Source organism: Chelonoidis abingdonii, chromosome 11 (genome assembly GCF_003597395.2).
Source record: "Chelonoidis abingdonii isolate Lonesome George chromosome 11, CheloAbing_2.0, whole genome shotgun sequence".
Classification (NCBI taxonomy): domain Eukaryota; kingdom Metazoa; phylum Chordata; order Testudines; family Testudinidae; genus Chelonoidis; species Chelonoidis abingdonii.
In genome coordinates this window covers 11888293-11907252 of record NC_133779.1, presented here as the reverse complement: position 1 = coordinate 11907252, position 18960 = coordinate 11888293, and the positions used below count along the sequence as shown (strand labels likewise).

General features: G+C 50.7%; 1 protein-coding gene across 1 annotated transcript in view; it reads right to left on the bottom strand.

The window, feature by feature from the left end:
- LOC116819964 (butyrophilin subfamily 3 member A1-like) overlaps positions 1 to 1152 on the bottom strand; it is a 24262-nt gene extending 23110 nt beyond the window's left edge. Inside the window, exon 1 of the mRNA XM_075070707.1 lies at positions 1066 to 1152. Within this exon, the coding sequence (XP_074926808.1) occupies positions 1066 to 1135 (70 nt within the window). The 5' untranslated portion in view covers positions 1136 to 1152. The remainder of the gene's footprint in view (positions 1 to 1065) is intronic.
- Positions 1153 to 18960: the final 17808 nt, after the last annotated feature.

Genomic DNA, 18960 nt, shown 5'->3' with positions numbered 1-18960 from the left:
TCTGGTCACTCTCAGAACCCAGAGAGAACAACAACTAAAAACTAACAGCACACACAGAAACTTCCCTCCCTCAAGATTTGAAAGTATCCTGTCCCCTGATTGATCCTCTGGTCAGGTGACAGCCAGGCTTACTGAACTTGTTAACCCTTTACAGTCAAAAGAGATATAAAGTACTTCTGTTCTATTAAGTCCTACTATCTGTTTATGACAGAGCTGTGGCTAGAGGTGAAGCTGGCCTGAGGGTACAGAGGGAATGACAGCAGAGCTCGGTTGGGGCCAGAGCAGGGTACAAAGTGGATCTGCAGCTGGGCCTGGAGCTGGCCTAGGGCTGGGGCCCAGAGCTGCAGCTGGGGGCGGAGATGGGCTGGGGGTGGAGTGGAGCTGAAGCTGGTATCAGAACTGGGCTGGGAGCAGAGCAGGGAGCATAGTGGAACTGTAGGTGGGGCTGGGGCAGAGGGTGTGTTGAGCTGTGGCTGTGGTTAGAGGTTTTCTGTGGACAGAGCAGGACTGGGTGGTGCTCCCTCCCCATCCCCCATGGGGGCCGGCATGAGCCCCACTGCCCCCCCGAACGTTCCTCCACACCCCCCCAGGGGACCATGCCCCACAGTTTCGGAATGACTGGTCTGAAGGGTCTCCACACTCGTCTTCTGTCCCATCATGGGTCAATTGTAGAGCAATTGCTGCCAAGCTGCATCACCTGACACTCACTGTGTGGCTACAGGGGGAGGGAAAAGGGTGACATTTTGAAAGCTTCCAAGGAGGTTTTCATCCTAAATGTTGCCAGCTCTTGGGCTACTATGTGTGTTTCATAAACCCCAGCTCCTGGAGGCACGTGATCCTGTGAGAATCTCAGCTTTCATGTAAATTAAAAATCAGTTTCTAGCTCTAGTGGTTGCAGAGAAAAGCTTGAAAATGTAACCCAAATGTGACTGAAGGCTCAAAAAGCAAAGAAAATAAGAACCAAGGGAGGAGTCACTGGGACCCTGATGCCCCTACCTCAGCCCTGCAGGGAACAGCACACATGGGGGACAGGGAGGGAAATAATTGGGATTCAAACGTTTTTACCAGAGACAGAACATGGCACCAGGAGGAGGATCCCCAGGCTGCACACACACAGCCACCACTGCATCGCCATGGGGGCACCCCGGGCAGGGACCTGTAAGGAGAGAGCAGGGATGGTTAACACTCCCCAGACTGTGTGAGGGGCCGGTAGTGCAGGGAACATGCCCCATCCATCATCTGACCTGCTCTGCTCCCAGCCAGAGCATCTCCCCAAGGACAGGAGAGGATTTCACCCCACCCAGGCTCCCCGGCCGCCTGCCAGGCCTGACACTAGGAATTTCCACCCCCTGGCAGTGCTGTGTGTACACTGCCATTTCTTCCCCGATCAGTTCTCTGACCATCCATTGGTGCAAGTGTCCACCCAATTCCAGTGCAGAAGAAGCCTGCAGCAGAGCAGGGCCACTTCTGAGCTAACCTCAGTGGTACCCACACCACCATCTCCCCTGCAGAGGGGCTTGGCTGTACCTATCTCCAGCTGGGACAACACAGGCAATGCGTGACCTGGGGCTCTCCACAGCTCACTGCATGGGGTTCTACAGCATGAGCTAAATAATCAGGCTGTGCAGCTGGGGCTGTGACAGACTCACATGCTGTGTGGACCAGGCCCAGAGGGGATCGTCTCACACCTGGGTCAGTGGTGACACCTGGGCACCTTTCTATAGATCAGCCTGTCCGCAAGCCACCAACCTCTGTAAGTGACACTGCCAAGTGACAGGGACAGGGCTGGCAGTGGCTGTGACAGACACCAGGGGGTACTATCAGATACCTGGTTCCCCTCCCCTGACATCAACGGGAGACCATCACAACAGTAGACATTTCAACAAGATACACTGTGGGGGTCAGCAAGGGCTGTCTCAGCTGTGCTCAGAGCCTCAGATATTCTCCCCCCAATTCTCCAGCCTGTGTACACAGGGTTACACTGGATGGACGCAATGGGCTCTTCTGCCCTTAACATGTCACTCTATTTCTGTTTCACTTCCAGCTCCCTCCAAGCCCATCCATCATGCATTTGAAATCTGCAGAGCCAGTGCTAGGGACTCAAGTAGCTAAACAATTGCTTAGGGACCTGAGTAGCTCAAGGGAGCATCCTATTTGCTTTTTATTATGAAAACCTGCCTGTTTTAGTATGGGGGGCAGTATTCCTGCTTAGGGCCCCCAGTGTGCTAGCACCGGCTTTGAAAAACTATTGGAATTGTAAGCTGTCTCTGTAAATGTGGGGTTTCCTGGTCCTGTCGGCAGGCAGGGGTCTATGTAGGGAAGTGTGTGATCTGGGTTCAGCAGCAGACAGATGTAAACAGCAGCCTAGAGAAAAGTGGAGTGACCTGGGCCTCTCTGCTTTGCCTCTCTCTCATTTGGGTCCTTGTGTGTTATCGTTCTGGATTCTAAGCATTAAAGCTGTGTTACACTACAGCCTTCCAGTCAGATAATCTATGTTTATATCTAACTCCTCTGTGTGCATCTCCCTTCTCAGCCCATCCAAGTCACTTGGGAATTTCATGAACTGTTGGAGGGAATGGTTAAGGCGTAGGCATCAGAGGGGCCCAGCAGACTCATGTCTTGTGTTTAAAAGAAAATCTAAGTTTCCTGGTTTCATGTGTGAGGAGAAAAGCTCAGAATTATTCCCTGGGTTTAATGGTCCCAGCAACTCCTGCCTGAGTCTGCAGAGAGCCAGGGGCCAGAGCTCTGAGAGAAGAACTGTCCCCATGCAGCTCAGAGGGAGGTTTATTGCCACCCCACTGCTCTGGAGGCTCTGCCAACTCCACCCACCAGGGACTGTGTGTTTGACAGGGGGGAAGAACTCTGAGGACTCAGCCCCCCACTAAGCACTGCTGTAATGATCTTGGGGTTCATTAAACAACAAACCAGTGAATGAGAAAGTTTTTAACAAAGTTTTATTCCTAACTAGAGAGCTTTTAGTGACCTGCTGTGCACTGTGCACCCTGCTCCCAGGCACAGCTCAAAATTCCTATATTCATAATACTGACACTTATGAGGGACTGTCTCTAAATTATAATCTTCCACAAACATATCTCTACATCTTACATCCTAAAAAAAACATTATCTCTTATATATCCATATAGAAACATCTAACAGCTATCTAATGACACATACCTTAAATTCTCCACCCATCTAGTACATTTCCATAAACCCAATATGTCAATTACCTAGAGAGGAGAGGTTACCAGCACATCCCTCTGGAGTGAGTATTTACCACTCATGTTCCTCAATTACCCCTTCTCCAGGCAGGTTAGCAAGTCTCTGAGTCTTTCGGGTTGTTTAATCTTCCTCTCTGATTTCTGATTTCAGAGTCCTTCCCCCTTGTCAAACACACAGTCCCTGGTGGGTGGGGTTGGCAGAGCCTCCAGAGCAGTGAGGTGGCAATAAACCTCCCTCTGAGCTGCATGGGGCAGTTCCCCTCTCAGAGCTCTGGCCCCTGGCTCTCTGCAGACTCAGGCAGGAGTTGCTGGGACCATTAAACCCAGGGCATGATTCAGGGCATCATCAGCCATTCATTACATTACTGTCTGGCCATAAATATATTGATTGAATCTCTCACAGGCAAACAATATTCCTAAAAGTGCCTTCTCAATCTGCGCATATCTGGTTTCTGCATCAGTCAGTGATTGGGATGCATACCCCACTAGTTGCCAACAATCCTCATGTTTCTGTACAATCACTGCACCTAACCCAGACTGTGAAACACCTGCTGAAATTTTAATAGGTCTGCCTGGTGCATAAAACTTCAACACTAGCTTTTGTATCAGTTGTTGTTTCCAACTGTCTCATGATTCCTCCTGTTCTGCCCTCATGTACCGTTCATTTTTAATCTCTAGCAGTTGCCTCAAAGCCTCTGCTTTTGTAGATAAATTTGGTATGAATTTTCCAAGATAATTAACCATTCCCAGGAACTCTTAGACATCTTTCTTTGACTGGGGATGTGGCATCATTTCAATGGCTGAAACCTTCCTCTCATCAAGTTTTACATCTTCCTTCAAAATAATATCGCCACCAAAAGTCAGTTCAGTAAACCCCAAAACACATCTCTCCCTATTTAGTTTCACGTTTGCAGCTCTAATTGCATCCAAGTCTTCCCAAAGTCTACAATCATGCTCCTCTTTAGTTGCGTTCCAGATGGTTTTCTGGCTAAATTCTTTTGTACTTAGTACATGGAAACCTCTTCTGGCGAATTCAGGTCTTTGCCTTGTGCTTTCTTAGTTGATGCTGCCCTGCAGATCAGGAGAGCTTTTTCTGAAGCAAAATCTTCACAGAGCAGTCTCTCTCTCTCTCTCTTAACATATTGTCTTTAATGCCACAAATTATTTCTATATCTGACCAGAGACTCTGTCAGCTCAACAAAGTCACAGGTTTAACTGAGTCTTCTTAATCGAATGTTCTGTCGTGTCATAAGTTTTTTACATGCATGTAAAAAAGTTGTGTTTCTCAAAGGTCTTATTTTGTTTTTGACATGCAATGTTCCTCAGATTTAGTCAGAATACTTAGCTTCATGTTTTACCTTCTTCAAACTTAGAGTTATTATAAATATCCAATCCTTCCTCCCCAAAAACATGCCAAAACATTAATGATTTCACTTTATCATTTTTTCTCCTTTGTCCCTATAGCTGCTAAATACAATTCAAACAGCTGTCAGAACTTCTTCCAGTTCTGTGCAGCATTGCCTGACAATCGCAGACTGGATGGAGTTTGCAACACCATCCATATTTGGCTTTCTTCCCTTCTTCAGCTAGCTAAGTTATACTATGCTCATAAAATACATACAAAAGCTTTTGTTTGTTCTCTGGTTGCTGCTCCACCTGCTCCCTTTTCCTCTGCTTTCAGTTTCAAACACAGGAGTTAACCACAAAATGTCTGCTGCAGACTCTCTGACACTCAGCACTTCTGGCACCGTGGAATGATCTTGGGGTTCATTGAACAACAACTCAGTGAGTGAATAAGAAAGGAATAAAACTTTTAATAAAATGAACTAGAGAGCATTAGTGGTGAACTGCTGAGCACAGCTACACTGAGTTCTCCACACCTGCTTCCGGGGCCTGGCTCAAAATTCCTACATTCATAATATTGTCACTTATGGGGGAGCCTCTCTAAGGGCTTGTCTACACTGGCACTCTACAGCGCTGCAGCTGTCTCACTCAGGTGTGAAAAAACACCCCCTGTGCACTGCAAGTTTCAGCGCTGTAATGTGCCAGCATAGACAGTGCACCAGCAGTCCAGGTGCTGTTATCACTGAGCCCAACAGCATGTGGAGCCCCACACATCGAGCTAGTTGCATGAATGCTCCCAGAGCCACTCACAAATCACAGAGAGAAAGACACCAGCCAATTCCCTTCAGCTCCCCAGCCTTGAACCCTAGAGACAGAAGAGGAAATGTAGCAGGCAAGCAGAGTCCCAGCTGGCCCCTAGCCAAGCCAGTGCCAGAGGACAGCGCTCAATAGGCCCCATGGCAGAGGTAGCTCTGAGGGGAGATTTTGAGGAGGGGAAGGTGGTGGCTTTGTGAACATTGATGGGGAGCTGTTCCCAAGCATGGCGGCCAGCAGTGTGGGAAAAAGTGCAGAGGTGCTCGAAGGGACAGGGATAGGCTGACATTCAAGGATCTTATTATTGGCAGAGCATGAGCTGATGGCTTGATGAACTATTAGGTCTGACAGCTGACACATTATCTAACATCACACATCCCTCCAGCACAGACCAGGCCCCTGCATTCAGCATCGTGTGCTGGGTTAACACATTCTAACAGTGTAATGTCCCATAGAGACAAGACTTGAAAGGGTCTGAGCCCAGCTAGACTCAGCTACATCTGATTGCCAGACTGAGGCTCTCTAGGGCAGGGAAGGTCTCTCACCATCTGTATGTGCAGCATCCAGCACAATGGGGCCTGGATCTCAGACAGGGTCTATGCAACACCTGGTGCAGTGGGGCTCTGACTTCATTTTGTGATCTGCACAGCACCCGAGGCAATGAGGGCGGCGATATCAGCTGGGGCCTCTAGGTGCTACTGAACTATACATAAGAACAATAACCAGGGAGGCACGTACCATTTAGATCTCTGAGCCAAATGACCGCCCCCCTCCCCTCCACACACACACTTCTGGCCTGGCAGCCCCTCCTCCAAGGGGCATCAGTAGGGCAGGGCTGTGATGCCCTTTTGAAGAGGCACCAAATCGCTCCTGCGCCCCATCACATCCTCCAGGGAAAGGCCACATAGAACCCCAGATGACTACACAAAGCAGTGAGGGGATAATGGGCTGAGCAGTGACTCACACCCACCATTGGGGTTTGTCTAGCACTGGGAGGTGGGAACAGGCCATGGCAGGGGGGATGTTATCCCTGGGGCAGGAGCGTGAGCAGCCCTGAAAGTGAAGGGAAGGGGGTAATAATGGGGAAGGACCTACCTTAAGAATTCAGTGTGTCCCAGGAGATGCCATGCAGCGAGCCAGGGGTCCCAGCCCCACACAAAATGCCCAAGGAACTGAACTGATGTGTTGGGGCAGAGGGGGAAATGGATTCCGGAGCCGTGTGTGAACTCTGAACGGGGGAAAGTGAAAGCACCAGGGCACCTGTTACACATTAACCAGGATGAGGCCATATCTTTTATTGGGCCAAAGTCTGTTGATGAAAGAGACAAGTTTCTGAGCATTCAAACACTGCAACCAACACATTAACCTGGCAGAGGTATAATCTGGCCAGGACCCAGGGCAGGTGTTCTGTTACCTGCAGAGACAGGAGGAGCATCTGAGCTCCTCTAAATATTCCCATCTAGCTGGTCTGCAGAGCTGAGGCCATCCCAGTGATGAAATGTGCCCAGCCTCCATCCCAGGACAATCCACTTCTGCATCAATTATACCCTGAAAAGTTGATCTCCAAAACTGTTCCGCTTTGTGCTCCTGACAGATTTCCCTTGCGGACCTCAGCTGCTTGCAGACATATGTTAATGTCTATTCACAAGACTTTCTTTCTGTCCCATGTTTCTTTGGCCTTTTGCCCTGATTCCCCCACAGCTTAGCCACACTGATTCCATCTCCCCACCTGCTTAGAGGTCACTTCTGGATGCTCTCTCTCAAATGCCTTGTGTTCTTCCCCATCCGCCAGTGGACCTCTCAGCAGGGACAGCAGACCCCTCAGGAGCCCAGAATGGGGAGCGGGAGCAGTCAGGGCAGAAGTGGCTGAAACTGGGTGTGGAGGACGGGGTGGAGGAGACTAAGCAGGTGGGACAAGTCCTGTGGTAGGTGTCCTTTGGGGTTGGGGAGGAATTCACCTCTCTGCAGAGGATCCCACACAAGGCCCAGACCCCAATTATGTCTCTTTTTTATGCCCAGAAGGTGAATTACCCCCTGGGGGAGTTAGGTCTTTCTTACCAGGGACTGGAGACCAGGGTGGAGGCAAAAGGTTCAGGCTCATCCAACATCCCAGGCCTCCAATCACCTAATGACCTTTCACCCTGACCCAACTGTGCCTTCAGCCTGGGCTCTGTCTCAAGTAAACTTGCACAACCCTCTGTTGTCCATACAAGGGGTGAATGACAGCTGTCACCTATACCCTAGGGGCATGAGCTCTTGCTAGTACCTGGGGCTGTGAAGTGCAAAGAGAAGTTACTAACAGTCAGTGGGAGAGCTGGGCCTAGAGCATAGGGTGCCCCAGCTTGTAGCTGAGAGTCACCCCCAGGCTTCAGAATGCCGTGTGGGGAATCCATGCCCACACACAACTATTATGCACATGGGACAGGGCTGCAAATACCTATAGTGTGCCTGACACTTGGCAGGTCTGACGGAGCCAGGGTGAGCCCCTTTTGGGCAGTTTCCATTTGGGGAACAGTCATGTCCCATTTGACTACTGTAGGGGGCTGGGCTCAGCCATTGCAGCTGCATTTCTCACACACTGAGTGTCACCTGGAGGCACTGACAGGCCCAGATTCTCCTTGTCCCCATTGAACAGGCCAGGTGAGCAATAGTGGAGAGGAGTCAGACCCCACAGCTCTCGGAGACACTCTTGGGCCAGACCCCGGGGAATCCAAGCCTGGCTCTGTCCCCCCAACTCTCTCCTCTCTGCATAGAGACTTTGGGCCAAACTCACTCCTGCGGTAACTCCTCTGCCTGCAGCACTTACTCCAGGGGAGACCCAGCTCTCTGCAGTGAAACCCGGCCTGTGCAGAGGGGCCAGGCCCAGGGTCAGGCAGCACTTAACTCCCCTGAACCCTCAGCACTGGTCGTGAGCAGGGCCTAAGCCTGGTGCTGCCTCAGGCACAGGGCGGCTGGGGAATGTCGCCCATGCACACAGCCTATCACACAACCCGCTCTGCCCACCCGGGCTGTCTGAAGGGAGCAGGGGTCTCCAGCACATTCAGGTCCTCAAGGGTGCTCCACAGACAAGAGCATCTGATTGGGGGGCAGGGAAATCCTGGCTCAGGGCTTCCTGGGGTATTCCCCCCCCGCCCCTGGAGTTTCCATCTCAGTGCCAGGTGCCAGGGATCAGTGACATGTTGGTTTGACACGTTCCCCAGCTCTCTGCAGTGAAACTCAGCCGCAGCCAGATGCCCGAGCGAGTGTGGGGAAGAGACAGGCTCTGCCTGCTGAGGCGCCAGCACTGGAGAGGCACAAGGCAAAATTCCCACCTTTGTGAGCTGGCCTGGAATCCAGCTGACCCAGGGACTGTGGGGGCCCAGGGTGTTGGGTGTGTCTGGTTTTTATCAGACAGACAAGGTGGGTGAGGTCAAACCTTCTATTGGACCAACCTCTGCTGGTGAGAAAGACGCTTTCCAGCTACATGGCTCTGCTGTCCTGGGACCTACATGGCTACTACAACACTGCAAACAGTGTTTCTATGATAAGACATGCTGGGGAGCGAGGGCCTGAGGAGGTAGGAACCACTGGCCACCACTGCCAAAGGAAAGGCTGGTTAGCAACAAAGGTGGGATTCAAACCTGTCTAAGCAGAACACAAGGGATCATCCTTAACTCCTCAGCCAGCTCTTTACCTGCTGCTGGGGAGCCTTTCACATGAGCCTGTTATTTAGCCAGCCAAGACCAGGCACCCAAGTGAATGTAAAGAAGAAAATACAGGGCTGGCCTTCAGGGATACCAAATCTCTAGCTACATTGTGCAAGATGGCTGGGTGGTTACGGCTGTGGCTTATTAATCTATTGTATGCCACACATGTGGGTTTGAATATTTTTGTTGTTGGCCATACCTTCTTCTTTTAGTGGAGGCACCTACTCGTTTGTTCTCCCATGCCTCTTCCACACAAATTGGGTGCCAGAGCACATCCTACATCAGCTAGGACTCAAACCCAGGTTATAAGAATGTGATTGATGTACAGAACCTCTATATCACTGATCTGCTTCCAGACCTCCTCTACCGTCGTCTCTAGCCTGGATTGAGTGCCTAGTGTTGGCTGACCAAGGGACAGCTGGTGGCAAAGAGGCCATTTTGACTGATAAAGTGAACAAGTGGGTAAGATGCTCCATTGCTAATCTATTGTGCTCCACATTTCTGGGTGCAAATCATACCAATTGGCAGAGGTTCTTCTTTTCATTCTGCACCTGGAGGAGGCCAAACATAGCACTTTCCTTTAGGAAAGGGGACAACAGGCCCCAGGAATAATAGACAAGCCAACGTAAGTTTGGTGTCTGGAAAGATGCTGGAACAAATGATTAAACTATTAGTTGGTAAACACCTGGACAAGAACTGATTTAGTACTCAAAGTGCAGTTATCAATGCTATGTTGTCAAACTAAGAGGGCTTATGTAGTGGGAACCCACACAGTTCACTCCTGGGCTGGACCTGAGGATTTCATGAAGTCCCTTCCAGACCGACATTTCTATGATTCTATGGTTATTTACAGTCTCACAGTCCTTCAGGCTAACGTGCATTAACCTGTAAGAGACACCTTTTTCTACCAGACAGGTTCTTGCTCAGCCAGAAGTTAGCAGCTCAATGCAGGGATCTCTGGCCAGGGCTGGGCAGACACTCTGTCCCAATGGTTCCTTCTGGCCTTTAAATGCACACCTATGAAAATAAACTGCCCTGGAAACCTCAATCCCACATCACAGCTTGTGACACATCCTAGCCTTACTGGGCTGCTAGCTTGGGGGTCAGGCTGGGAAAGATCACAATTGAGTGGGGGAAGAGGTATCTGCACAGGACACTCTGCAGATGTTCAGGGTCTTCTTGGTTCATCCTGTAGTTCCCTCCCTGCACAGCTGCACAGAGCAGCCAGACTGTGTGTGCAGAGACTCACTGAGCAGGGGCCATATTCACAGCACAGACTTTCCTCCCCATTCCCTCTTCTGAGCAGCATCTGGTCCTGCTAGACCAGCAGTGTCTGGCTCCATCAATAATCCCTGCAAGGCCGGGGAGACAGGTCTAGTTCTGTCCTGGAGTTTGGGCCAGGGGAAGGGAGGCAAGATCTACCCCAGAAGAAATAGGGTCTAGGACTCTCTGTGAGATCAATTAAATCCTCCGCAGCAGATTTTCCAGCTTGTGTCTCTGACACTTTCCCCCGATTCCCAGTGCATTCTCATCCAGGCACTTCCCCACTTTGGCTGAAATAGCCCAGGGTCATTGGCCTTCCAGGCAGGTACCCAGTTGGTCATTGTCACCCAGGCTCTTAGGAGGGCTTGGGGGAAGTAGGATGCTCTAATGGCCAGAGCGGTGGTCTCGTGCTCAAGAACCCTGGGCTCAATCCCTGACTCAGCTGTGGATTCCTGTATGCTGTAGCCCATAAGATTATTTTGCTAGCTATTATATCCTACTAATCCAGCCAACAGAATCAATTAATATGTTTCTTTTTCTGAAATTAATCCATTATATTCTTATATTTTATCAGTGTTAATTCCTTGGAATTTAGGATGTGTTGAGGTATGTGTTTCCTAATAATAAGTTTTGCTGAAATGCAAGAAGCCTACCAGCCTGCAAAAAGTATAATCAGTTATGAATATGTCAGCATGAAAGCTGGCAACCTTTGGCACAGATAAGAATGGTCCCTGAACTTTGGGGAACCAAAGGGAGGAACTATCTACATCACATCACAGGTTGATCCAGCATCTACAACCAGTTAGTAACCGCAAGGTACACAACGACTTGGAGGTCATCAAGAGAGCCTAAGTTGGCAGTTTTGGAGTGAGATAAATCTTATTAATATATTTAGAAAATAAGTGTCATAGCTCAGTGGTTTGCGCATTGGCCTGCTAAACCTAGGGTTATGAGCTTAGGTTCTTCTAACTTCTGAAGCTTCAGTTTCTTGGAGCGCTTTTTCCAGTTCTCCTTCTAGAGACTATCTATCTATCTACCTTCTATTATGCTATCAGCTCAGCTTGTGCAGTATAGTATAACTACTCAACATTCCTAACCACTGGGTAAGCCAGCACCATCGTGTAATCAGGCATGCCAGGAGTGAGGCTGGTCCTTCACCTCCTATTACCAGGTCCTCAAGGAAGGGTGTGGGTATGTTAGGTTAAGGTACTTATTATAGAAGTGTTACCACCAGGAATTTTGGAATTCTTTTTACTGTTTTGCAGTTATAAATTGCATTGCATTTCTTATTTTTATGCTAATTTCAATAAAGATTTTATCAATTTGGTATTGTCCTCAGTGTACGTGCTCTTGCCAAGCACCCTGAGAGTCCTCTCCTGATGTAGAACTCTCTGAATTCTTGAACTCTGTAGTCTGAACTGGATAAGAACCTATAAATCTTCTGGTCAGATGCAAACAGTGGTGAGCCATAATAACTAACCCATGAAATTCAGGTTGAAATAGTCTCTCTCTGTGCCTCAATTTCCCCATTTGTGTAGTGAGGATGAGCTGCCCTACACCTAAGGAGTGTGTGAAGATAAAACCATTAATGACTGTGAGAGGCAAACTGCTCTAGTTTTGCTGGTGTAACTCCCCCAGGGACACTCTTATTGTGGAATCAGAGCCTTTGTCAGGTTCATTCATAGATTCTAAGGCCAGAACAGATCACTGTAATCATCTAGCCTGACCTCCTCTCATAGCGCCAACTTCCCCTCTAGCCTGGGGGTGGCTGAACCCCACCCCCCTTCCCTCATGCCCCTGCCCCTTCCTCACCTCTTTTTGCTCCCTCCCACAAGTGCACCCCATCCCTGCTCCTCCCCTAGTTGTTCGTGGCGGGTGGGAGGCATGAGAGGGAGGGGGAGTTGTTCGGTGGGGCTGCAGGCCGGAGAGAGGTGCTGTGAGTGGGGAGGGAGATGGGGCAGGTTGGCTGCCTGTGGGTGCTGAGCACCTGCTGATTTTTCTCCATCTAGCCCCAGAGCACCTATGGAGTCAGTGCCTATACCCTCTGTATTACACACGCCAGAGAACTGCCCCCAAATCATTGCTCTTTCAACTAGATCTTCTCTTTGAGAAAAAGATCCACCCTTGATTTAAAAACTGCCAATGATGGAGAATCCACCACTACCTGTGGTAAATATAATTATCCTCACTGTTAAAAATGAGGCTCAGACCCGTCTATGTTCCCCATAACCCCAGAGGGCATTTCCCCCCGGGGGAGCTGGGTCCTTCCCACCAGGAACTGGAGACCAGCGTGGAGGCAAAATGTTCAGGCTCATCCAGCACCCCAGACCTCCCAGTCACACAGTGACCTTTCGCCCTGGCTCAGCTGTGCTTTCAGCCAGGGGGCTGTCTCAGTCCCCAGGCAATGGGATGGGGAGCATTTCCTTCATGATATTTTTAGACTCAAACAAGCAAACCAGGGCCATTCAACTCTCAATCTTCCAGGCTTAAATAGAGATGCTGCGGTCGAGGTGGGGAAGGGAGGTGGCGTGGGGCAGGAAATGGGGAGCAGTGACAAATATCAGACCTGAGGAGGAGGCAGAGCAGGTCAGAGAGAGGCTGCAGCATTTCTACTGCCTGAGCCCTACAGACCCCTGGAGGCCTGGGAGCAGGGAGCCCGGCTGGCTGGAGCATCCAACTCGAGGAAGCAGACAGGGGCAGATCAGAGCAGAGACAGCAGCTGAAGACCCCCTTCTGCTGAAATCAGACAGGGCAGAGTGTGCACGTGGGAGCGGGAGTGATTGCAGATTGTTCTCTCCTGAACCTGTCAGGGACAGATGCAGCTGGATTGTTTCCATCTTGACTGGTTCCCCCCATCGCCCTGATGATCCTGTCTCTGTGCCTCTTCCTGCCTGGTGAGTATGCAGGAATCCTGTGCTAATTTGTAGCAGGTTGGGTGAAAAGAGAACCAAGAGCAGCCTCGGGGCCCAGACTGTCGGCAAATCCTCTTTAGTGGGAGAGAAATGGGAGCCAGTGTAAACACTGAGTGTGAGAGTTACTGGGCCAGATCCCCAGCTGCTATGAATGGGTGTCACTCCACTGGAGTCAATGGGGGCACATCCCCAGCTGGTGTAAATCAGTGTAGCTCCAGAAGTGCCAATGCCTGTTTACACCAGCTGAGGACCTGGCCCTATGGAGAGCTAAAGGGAAAGGTGGTTCTCAGCTCAGCAAACGTCTGTGTGCGCAAGGAACCTGCCGTGCCTCAGGTCTAATGTCCTGCCTGGTTTGCTTCTTCAGCAACACACAAATCAGGAATTTATTTCCATGTCTATTAAAGGCAGTTTTTGTCCCTGAAGAAGGACCTTAGAAAAGAAGGAGATTTTATCTCCAGCACTAACCACAGGGCACCTTTCTGTTCCCAGTGCTGAGTCCCAGCAGCCAGGAGACCTGCTCAGCTCCCGGTGAGTCTATCTATCTGTCCGTGCCCAGACCCACTCACCACTCTATCTATCTATCATGCCAGAATGGGTTTGCATCGATAGAAAAGGCTTCCAACTACGGAAGATTATTATTAATTATTATTTTTACAGTGGCTACCAGATGCCCCTCTCAGGCATCAAGGTCCCATTGTGCCAGGTTCTGCACTCCCCTATGTGATGCTCTGGACCCTGCCCCTGAAAAGCTGACAGTGTCAGATCTGACATTATCCCCCTGGTACCCAGCAGTGCTGAAATAAGAATCTGCCCCAGAGACATTGCGCATGGAGGGGGTGTCAATGCTACGGAGCGACCTGCACAGAGCAGGTCACTATCCTGGGCTATCCTGGCTGTCACTCGCATAGAGCCGTGCATCTCACACGATGTCCATACCTCTCTCAGCACAGTCCCTGCTATCCCATTCCTGCGCTCAGTTACGTTAGCAGTCGTGCCTTCCCAGAGTTCCAGGGAATTGTGGGTGATTGCACAGTGACCTCACAGGTGAACAGGGGGATTGTGGGAAGAGAGGCCAAACTCTCCAGACTCTCACAATTCCCATGTGGAACACCCTAGGCTCCTGGGGCTATATCCTATAATTCCTCCACAGCCTTGAACCACCTACCACCTGCAATCTGCTTCCACAGCAACCAAATTACTTTGGCAAACTGCTCCCTGGACTCCCCCCAGAACCACGCACCACTGACAGCCCTATTGACGGCTTTCATCCATTCCCCTTCCCAGGAGCTCTCCCTGCCCCAATCTTCTACCTGAAACAGACATTCCCCCAGGAGGGGGATGCCGTGCTGCTCCAGTGCTCTGTGTTCTCCAGGGCCCCAGCCACCCGCATCGTCTTCTGCAAGGACGGGGAGGAGATTTCGTCCCAGAGGGGCTTGGAGGAGAAGATCACCTACAGCTATCTCCACGCAGTGTCCAGGGGGAGCTCTGGGAATTACTTCTGTGGGTACGAGATCAAGGATAGCAACAACTGGGTGAATAGATCCCAGCTCAGCCCTGCCAAGTACCTCAGTGTCACTGGTTACAGGGGTGATCAGCAAAGTACAATTGTTCGTGCAATAGTAGAGAGAGAATCCCCAGATGGATAGCTGTGCAACAGTGGTGATGGGCAGAAGAAATAGGTTGTTATTCTCTGTATGTACCAACATCTGTATGGAGACAGCAATGGGAGATTGGCTGGCTCTGGGAGCAGATACTGGTTATAGAGTTAGAGGCAGCGTAGCCAAGCATATAAATCTGGCACATTCTCTGTGAAAGGCAGTGAGACAAAGTGGATGAGACTAGGGTTTCCACAGGGACATGATCTCTCAGCTAGTACTAGGAGCTGTGTTGTCCACAGAGAAGTTACTAACACCCAGTGGAAGAGCTGGGCCTAGAGCACAGGATCTCCTGACTTGTAGCTGAGGGCCACCCCCAGGCTCCAGGAAACTTTGTGGGGAGTCCATGACCCCCCCGACAATTCTGCATAGGGTGACAGGGCTGCCAAATGCCCATGAAGCGTGTGACACTTGGCAGGTCTGATGGAGCCAGAGGAAGCTTCTTTGGGAGTTTTCCATTTGGGGAACAGTCATGTCCCATTTGACTGGTGTTGGGTGCTGGTCTCAGCCATTGCAGCTGCATTTCTCACACACTGAGTGTCACCTGGAGGCACTGACAGGCCCAGATTCTCCTTGTCCCCAGTGCACAGGTCAGGCAAGCAGCAGTGAAGAGGAATCAGACCCACAGCTCATGGAGACGCTCTTGGGCCAGACCCCGGGGGATCCGAGCCCGGCTCTGTCCCCACAACTCTCTGCTCTCTGCATAGAGACTTTGGGCCAAACTCACTCCTGGGGTAACTCCTCTTCCTGCAGCACTTACACCAGGGGAGACCCAGCTCTCTGCAGTGAAACCCGGCCTGTGCAGAGGGGCCAGGCCCAGGGCTAGGCAGCACTTAACTCCCCTGAACCCTCATCACTGGTCGTGAGCAGAGTCTAAGCCTGGTGCTGCCCCAGGCACAGGGCAGCTGGGAATGTCGCCCGTGCACACAGCCTATCACACAACCCACTCTGCCCACCAGGCGAGCCCTGGGCTGTCTGCAGGGTGCAGGGTCTCCCGCACATTCAGGCTCCCAAGGGTGCTCCACAGACAAGTGCATCTGATTGAGGGGCAGGGAAATCCAGGCTCAGGGCTTCCTGGGGCATTTGCACCCCCATGGAGCTTCCATCTCAGTGCCAGGTGCCAGGGTTCAATGAAATGACAGTTTGTTAAATGGACAGTGATGTCCTTGGTGAGTCTGCAGTGGGGAAACTCAAAGCAAGAGAGAGAGTCCAGGGACCAGCTCTTCAGCTAGTGTAAACTGGCAGAGCCTTATGGACTCCATTGGAGGGATGCCAATTTACACCCACTGGGGATCTGGCCCAGTGACTCCAGTAGAGCGATGCTGATTTACACCTGCTGGGGATCTGGCCCCAGTGGCTGGTAGAACCGCTGTGTCTGTCACTGGGAGGCACGTCCCTGCGGAGGCTGCAGGCATCTCTCTCATACGGTACGATTCTCTTTGCTCTTGTCCCACAGGCAGTGTGAGCAGCAGCGGAGGAGGCGAGGAGTTGACCCGCATAGGTAACGGGCTATTGCTCTGTCACACCCTGATTATCAGAGCCCGGCTCTGTGCCTCCATCTCTGACCTCAGGGCATAAAGTCTGGGTCAAATTCACCCTGGGGCAGGTAACTCCTCAGCCTGCACTGCAGTCACCCCCCGCTCTGCCGGTGCAATTCCCCCAGGGAAAAGGGGCAGCACAGCCCCGTGGCATCACTTATGTCCCACTTGCACCTTCTCCTGAGGACACAGCTGGTGCCAAGGCCTTGTGCTGTCCCTCTGCCTGGGGCGGGGTAACCCACGCGGTGAACTGCCAGCCACACTGGAGAGGGGTGACAGGGTCTGGGCTGCTGCATCTGTCACTGGCTCTTGTGAGGCCTTTGCACAGAGTCCCGGTGCAGCCTGAATAAACCTGGGCCGTTACCTGCTCCTCCGACCGCTCAGGACTGTGTTGGGGCAAAGGGAGGAACCTCCATCACTTAGGTCTCCCGTCGGGGGGAATGTTTCCCTCTGCAGCATGATTCCACCTTAGATCTAGGTCTCTGGGAGTTCACATGGAATCTGTGTTACACAGCAGCTGCTCTGTGACTAGTGCTGGCACTGCAGTCCCACATGGTGCTCTGCAGATGGCTGTCACCGTGTACCTTTCCATGTTGCAGGGTCAGCCACGTCCCTTGCCATCTTGGCCACCCGCTGCACCCTGGTATTGCTCCTCCTAGTGTCTGCAGCCATCATCACCTTCATGCTGGAGAAATGGGGCCTGCCCAGTCCCACGGGGCTGGAGGGGACTCCTAAGGACACCAGCAGCATCATGCAGTAGAGAGGGGCTGGGACCCCCACTGACCAGCTGTGAGCAGGGAAGACAAGTGCCAAGTTCTGAGAAGGGTGTTGGGGAGACACCATAGGTCAGTGCTGCACAATAGTCTGCTGCAGTTACAGTCTTGTCCAGGTAACTTCTACGTCCTCCTTCAGTCTCTTCTTCCCTTCCCCTGTCAGGATCTCTGTCAGTCACTTTGCCTTGCAGCCCTCTGCTCACTCCCAGCCAGGCCATGGTCACACCGAGCTCTGTCAGAGCTTAGACCTGCCATGAACTGTTCCAGTCAGACAGCCCAGCCCAGCGCCTTCCTTCTGTACAAATAATCTCATCTTCAAAATGTCTGCAGATTTAGGGGTATGGATGGGCTCCTGGTTAAGCCATGAGGCTGGGACTTTTGGGAGACTGGTGTTCAAGTCCCAGCACTGCCATCAATTCCTCGGGTCTGTCATTTAATTTTTCCAGACCTCAGCTCCTCATCTGTGAAATGGGGATAATAATTCTGTCTTGTCTAAGAGAGAATTTTCAAAGCTTCTAAGAGATTTAGGAGCACAAGTGTGTGACTTTGCTCTGTGCTCACTACCTTGTGCTCCTAAATCCCTCAGGTACTTCTGATAGTCCTCCCCGCTTTAGACTGGGAACTCTTCCGGGCGGCCACTGTCTCTCACTAAGGACTTGTCTGCAGCAGGACTAATTAAACCACTACAGTCATCCTGGGATAACTCCCCACAAAGACATGCTTATTCCAGAATCAGAGAGCCTTGGCAAGGTTAGTTTACACCACTTTCAAAGTCACATAAATGTGACACTCTGCACCTCAAAGCGGCACCCTGGAACCCCCGTATCCATCACTGTCATATAATTATTGTATGTTTTGTACAAAGTCTGCCTTGTGAGGCGTCATTTTAAAAGGCTGATTTGTTGAACATTAATATCCTGATGGATTGTAAATGCTATCACTGTATGTGAAGTTATGAGGTATTGCTCTATGTGTTACTGAACTATGTTATGAGGTTGGGAGATACCCAAAGCCAGGAGCCTGTCACTAGAAACAAAGGAGCAGCCACCAATGGCCAGACAGGAATTAATGGCTCATCAAGACTCAGTCCACTATCCCAGAGACTTCTCGGAGAAGGCGCATACACCAAAGGAGCGAACTAACCCAGGTCACAGCAAGGATCTTTCTAGCAGCTGGAAGAAAGTATAAAAGAGGGAGAGTGACAGCATCACTTATCCTCTGTTTCACGCCCACCTCAATACCTGGAAGAATATCTGGGAGACAAAGACTTTGAACTGGGGAAGATTGGTCCTGGGCTGGAGCGGGGTCCAATGTGTTATTGATGACACCCTGTTAGGGTGAGAGACCGTTTGATTCAAATCTTACTTAGTCTATTTAAGTCAGAATTTAGACTGTGAATTTATTTTTGTGTCTTAGGTAACCCACTTTGATCTCTATGCCTGCTACTTATAATCACTTAAAATCTATCTTTCTGGAGTTAATAAATCTGTTTTATATTTCCCTAAACCAGTGTGGTTTTGGCTGAAGTGCTTGGGAAATCTCAGCTCAGATTACAAGGTTGGTGCATGTCCACTTTCCTGTAAAGAAGTGGACAACTTGTTGATAGTTTACACTGTCCAAGAGAACCTTGAGCAATGTAAGACGATATATTGCTGGGGTGTAGGGCTGGGAGCTGGTGGGATCTGGCTGAAGCCTCCCTACTGATGGTTTACGAGTGGCTGGGAAATCATTCATGTAACTCAGCTGGGTGTGTCCCTG